The 6,000-nt window shown below is 42.2% G+C and overlaps 1 protein-coding gene across 1 annotated transcript; it reads left to right on the plus strand.

Annotated features, from left to right (window-relative positions):
• The first annotated feature begins 752 nt into the window (after positions 1-752).
• On the plus strand, positions 753-2,384 carry LOC139331818 (catechol O-methyltransferase-like). Its single transcript, XM_070963452.1, has 3 exons — positions 753-1,008; positions 1,776-1,972; positions 2,052-2,384. Exons 1-3 carry the CDS (start codon positions 753-755, stop codon positions 2,382-2,384), a joined length of 786 nt encoding a protein of 261 aa, XP_070819553.1.
• Positions 2,385-6,000: the final 3,616 nt, after the last annotated feature.

The raw sequence follows: 6,000 nt of genomic DNA on the forward strand, positions 1-6,000 counted from the left end.
AAATTTTCATTGTCTTTATTAAAATGTTTTAATAACCTACTAGAATAGAGTCAAGAATCCATATACTTCTACTTTTAAACTAAAACACCACTGAGTGCACATTTGTGTTGATGTAATAAAGTTGCATATTCACTTTTTTTTTCTCCAAGATGTAATAAAGAGCAGGGCCTCTAATATTAAAACCTAGAGGAAACAAACTTAATGATATTAATGCTATGTTACCCTGAATCTTGGCCGAAAATTGTCAAAATTCCCTTCACACTCAGCGCTTGTAGTGTTTACTTTATCAGCACTATTCTACTACTATCAATAGCAACCTAGCAAGCAGTGTGGTGTATTTACTGTGTTGCTGTGAGCTGATTGTTGACTCTTGGCTCTGATTGGTGGTTGGACTTTCAAAGGACTGAGATGCTGCAGGTTGTTGTAGAATTTGATGAGAAATATGCAGACTAAACGCTTTTCATGAGGGTTGGTTTGACATGATTAAATAATGATTTAAAAGGTGTATTTAATTAGGGATTGAAACATTGGCTCATGCCAACAGAAGTTACCATATTGTGCCTGCAGGGGGAGCCAGATGCATTTGTTTTACTAGTTACCAGTTTTAAAAAAAAAAAGTACAAATCATACACTGCTTAATTCACTCCCCAAAGCTTTCTATAGAACAGAATAATAATAGAATTAGAGCACAATAATTTATGTCAGACTGTTTCATCCACGGCTTTTCAACAGGCCTCTTCACAGCTTCTGAAATGTGGCTCATGGTCGTTTCTGTCCCGCTGCTTCCCGCCATCTTCATGGTATCCGGTCGTTATCGTGCCAAAGCTGCGGCGCTGTGCCGTCGAGCTCTGGCCTGGGCGCTGAGGCTGCTGAGAGGGAGAGTGTGCGTGAGGAGCACCCACGCCTTCGTCTTCTCCAAATGCACCCACGGCAAAGCCGACAGCGTCCTGAAGACCTTTGACCTTTACGCTGACACGCACCCATCCCTCTGCATCAGTCCACAGACCGGTCAGTATGCAGCAGAATCACCTTATTTACCAAGTTCATTACAATCTGAGACGTTGTCTTAAGTCTTAATATTGGTTCAAACATAACAGCCTTCTGGCTATTTTAGAAGACTTCAGGCTGAGCACAAACAGCAGAGAACCTTCACCTGCAGCCCTAACCCTAAATTAAATGCAGTCTTTTTGTCTACATCTACATTTCAGGCCATTTTAATCTCCAGAGGCTATAACTCAGTGTAGAGATCCTGTGGAGGCTACTGAGACCAGCACAGCTTAATGTGTTTTGATTCAGTGCTGCACACCTGGCGGGCAGGTGCACTCAGCGGTACGCTGGAGCTTTTAGGGAAGCTGGAAAAAAAAACATTGAAAGACTTTTATTGTCCCGGTGAACAATGTTTCTGCAATTCCCTGTGTAATTCCCCCCAGTTTTTTCTCTAGACGTCTTTCATCTGACGGCCCATCTATCAAGAATAACCTCACATTATATTAATAATAAGATACAGAAGCTTCTACCATTACTGTGCTCTGCCCTCCAGTGAGCTGATTGAAAAACACACTGTACAAACAACAGACTGTAAAAGTAATCAGTGTTCGGGTTAATAATTGCTCACAGGTATGGAAAGGAAAGTCACCATCAGGTCTAAAATGTGTCAGATTAGAACTTGTGCATTCATGGCACAACAGCATCCTCCTGTGACTGGAAATGATGACTCCTCTGGTCACAGCTGATGAGGAAGTCAGCACCACCTCTGCTCCTGTCGTCTCTTCTAGCTGAGGCGCTGGATGAAGCGGTGAGGCGTGTGCGTCCCTCCCGGGTGTTGGAGCTGGGGATGCACTGCGGCTACAGCTCCGTGCGGCTGCTGCGGCTGCTGCCCCCTGCTGGCAGACTGATCACAGTGGAGCTGGACCCGCTCACGGCAGACCTGGGGGAAGAAATCATACTTGTGGCTGGCTTCAAACACACGCAGGTGCGCCTGGGGAAGATGAGCTTTTTAATGTAGGTTCACAAACTCTCTGCTCTTATTGTGCTCTTCTGATTGTTTGCAGTTCCAGGTGTTGACGTCTAGCTCAGCTGAGGCCATCCCAACACTGCATTCTTTGCTTGAGCATGATAAAGGAGTTAGTGAGGGGCTCAGTCTGGTGCTGATGGACCACGACCCCCAGCAGTACCTTCCAGACCTGCTGGCTCTGGAGAGAGAGCAGCTGCTCAGCCCCTCTGGCTGCTCCCTCCTCCTGATCCACAGGAACCAAAGAGCTGAAGGCCTCAGAGGAATCCTGGATCACATCAGAGCGAGGCCCGACCGCTACTGCATCAAGTCAGAGCTTCAGTTTATGACGGAGATCTTCTACCAAAAGGAGAGCACGAGGGTAGAAGTGTAGGCGAAAAGATGTGGGTGTGCTTGCAGTTCTCTATCAACCAGCGTGTTAGATACTTCGTCACCTCTGCTGTTACTTGTGTGTCAGAAAATTGAAGGATAAAAAAGGCGTGCTGAATAAATTATTTTCTACAATTTGTGAAACTGTTGTTAAAAACTGCTTCTTTTGCCTTGGATGTCTCAAAAAACAAACATCATCTTTGATTTTAAGTTCGAAATCAAAGTTATCATGAGCAATCATCATGTGAACAGTATTACAGTATTACAGGATTCATGCTAGAAATAACTCATCTAATGGTATTGCTGGAAATAATTTATGGCAGGAAAGTTATTATATTACATTATATTGTATATCTTTTAATATTTAAGTTTACTTCATTGATCCTCGAGGGGACATTGGGTCAGTTGTAATTGCATTGTCGAACAAGTAAAATATCTTTGACTTATACTACAATATAAATCAATCAGAAATACTAAACAATATGAAATATGTAAATGTAAATATGTAAACTATACATACTATTTTACAATAAATAGCAGTCGTCTATGTAGAAATATATCTGTTGTGCAACATTCTAAATTAAGTAACAAGAATAATTTAATATTAAAATACTACTACCACTATTAGTAAAACTATAACTACAATACTATAAGTTTCTGCAGCTTTGTCATATATGGACGCCACATGACAAACAAAAACAAGCTCAACAATAACACACAGGTACTGGGGATACAAAATCACACCGTCACCTCTCCTCATATGAGATGTAGAACACAGGGCGACCACTTGATGGCGCTCTCTGCTTTTTAAAAGAACAGAAACTCAGGCGTTGAGCTTGGTTTGAGAAGGATGCATTTAAAGGGAAATGCCACCCTTTTTAAGAGCTTACATGCTATTCATGCACCTCAGGACAGCTCAGTAAATGACCTCTGTTAACCTCAGAATGCTGTCACTTTAACTGTCCTGGTTTATTGATGACCAGGTGGATGATCCACAGCAGCCTTGTTCTGACACTCACTCCCTCTTCTGCACGTTATGATATCTATGTTCAGAGGCCAATGTCAATGTTAAGAATTAAAAATATGGCATTATGGAGCTCCCATCATCAACATTCTTCCTTTAAATGGCCATAATATCTAATATCGAGTGTCCCAGCAAGCACTGCATCTCCGATGAGAAGAATCAGTGTTGCCATGTGAGTAGAACTCAGATGGAGTTTTCTGAATGTGCCTCTAATGGCACTGCCGAGGCTTTCAAAGCTGCTGGAAAGCCATTACATGGTTTAGAGACAATTTACTGCAGAATTTAAATAAATAATAACTGTGCAAAAACACAATTTAATTAAATGCAATATTTCCAGGAGCCTTGGGGTGGGTCTAGACTCTAGACAATTGTTACACAACGGTGAGATGAATGTGACGATAGCTGAAATTATACAAACTCAGAGAGCTTACTGCAGTAAAAGAGAGTCAGGGGAGGAGGTGTTAACTGTCCACTACTCTAAATTCGACATGGAGGTTTGGTAATGAATGGTCAGGGATGGGAACTTTGTAAATCTATCCAGTTTAACTGTTCACCGTGAGTGCCTCCACAGCCAGACAGGTAATGGAGCTGGCAAAATGTGACGAGCCGCATGAATACTTAATAATCTCACACACGGATCGTTAGTTGCACAGCAGGGGAAGCGGCGACTGTATTTGCTGAATACAGGAAATAACATCGGAAAGGAGACGACAGGCTCGTGGGTTATTGTCTGCTAGGACTACTCCTGTTCCTGAGGACTACAGAAGCGTCAACAAACAACTGATTAGTATACAAAGTTAGTCTCATAATCAGTATCAAAATAGAACTAATTCCAAATTAAGATGTGTATCATTTGGAAAAAGGTGACGCCCACTCGGAGGAAGTGATTGCCGGCATGAAAGTCAAAGCACTGAATATTATTATCGCTAATTAGCAATCTGGAGCGTTTCACTTAGAAAATAGAAACATTCAGGGTGGTTCTAATCATCTGTGTTTTTTTTTTCATGCATTAAAAGGAGTTTGCAATTTGTGTTTTGGAATGAAAGGTTTTGTGTCTTGATGACAACAAAGATTCAAGTCTTGGGATCCTGTTTTCTGGCAGAGTTTGTTGTCTTTGTAAATATTTACGACGAGTTTCTGAAGCAGCATAAATGGTGTTTGAATTCTGATCTGGTTTTTTTCCCCATTTAATAAAGAAAACTCGGGTAATTTAACCAAACAAAACTAACAGTGCAATGAAAAGCAGAGATATTTCGTGGATGCAGGGTTCATAGATTCCATTCTGGTCACGGCTTGATGGACTGGATGCAAATCCACACATCTATTTTGTGTTTCTGTGAACATGTCTCGCTGTTTTTTCATCTTGATGTTCACATATCTGGCTGTATTTGCCTTAAACAGACTGAAATGTACTAAGAGATAGTGATAGAGTCAGAGTTTTTCATGCTAGCAGGCATTTTAGAGACACTGGCAGAATTACAATCATGTTAGCCATACCCAGCATGTCCCCAAATGGTGAGTGTGTGATGTGTAATTACACAAAGTAGCCCAACTGTAATGATTGCTCATTAGCTTCCGCCACCGTCTCAGTCTCCCAACTTTCCACAACACCAGCGTCAGAGCCGAGACGTGGTCAATTTCTCAGCTGTCAGATGTGATTTAACATTTCCTTTCCCTGCTTTCAGAGCACCGCTGGTCTACTCAGTGATGTACAAGCAAATGTAAACAGCATGCTCTATGACCACCCCAGCCTTCGCCCCCTTCCCCCAAGTTTCCTAAAAATTCCAATTTTAATGGGTTCAATTTCCGGGTTCCTCCTTCATCAGGCTATGAAGTGTTCTCTGTGCAATGGAGGCTGGAGAGCTGATGTAAACACAGCTTTCAATTATAAATCAAACTCCAAAAGAGCCACACTCCACTACCCTCGGGCTCTCTGCACAAAGCTGCAGCCTTCATACCCAAACATCCCACATCGCTCTGCTGGGAGCGTATAGCCGGCCGCTCACCAGGATGAATTCAGGACAGAAACCTCCGCAGCGGCTGCGAGCGTCACAGTTCTGCACAGAATGTTCTGCTCATCTGTTCTACATGCCGGCTGCTGCGTGATTAACGTGATTCTGTACTACAGGTTTGCCAGTGTTCTCGGCATATTATTTCAATTTGTGTTGATTTATATAATTTCATCAAACATACTAAGTGTGACAGTCTGTAAATCAGTTTATTGTGTTACTAAGTGACATGAATGGCATATTATATTGTTTGTCATTGCAGTCCACAAACTAAATAAGCACTTTCTGATCAAACACCCCATGCTGCAGGATGTTACAGTACTGTTTGTCACTTTCTTTCATAATCTTGCCGCTGACCCTAATAGAAATTACTCACGGGACTACTTTCTGATCTGAAGTTTTGGTTAGGTTTAGACACAAAAACAGCTTGATTATGGCTCATGAACGAGGTCGGGAAAAGAGTGTTTGAGTCTGCGTCGTCTCCGTGACAAATGAGCAAACTCTCTCTGCTGATGAAGACAGTGAGACGCAGTTGAAAGCCTGGAAATAAAGCTGGTACGTCGGCCATTGGGGGGCAGCAGAAACAA

Source organism: Chaetodon trifascialis, chromosome 5 (genome assembly GCF_039877785.1).
Source record: "Chaetodon trifascialis isolate fChaTrf1 chromosome 5, fChaTrf1.hap1, whole genome shotgun sequence".
Classification (NCBI taxonomy): domain Eukaryota; kingdom Metazoa; phylum Chordata; class Actinopteri; order Chaetodontiformes; family Chaetodontidae; genus Chaetodon; species Chaetodon trifascialis.

Excerpts from the sequence above, each read along its gene's own strand:
- LOC139331818 (XM_070963452.1), top strand. The coding sequence starts at position 753 with ATGTGGCTCATGGTCGTTTCTGTCCCGCTGCTTCCCGCCATCTTCATG. Across the intron at positions 1,009-1,775 it reads CTGCATCAGTCCACAGACCG|CTGAGGCGCTGGATGAAGCG; the intron begins GTCAGTATGCAG and ends CGTCTCTTCTAG. Across the intron at positions 1,973-2,051 it reads CTGGCTTCAAACACACGCAG|TTCCAGGTGTTGACGTCTAG; the intron begins GTGCGCCTGGGG and ends GATTGTTTGCAG.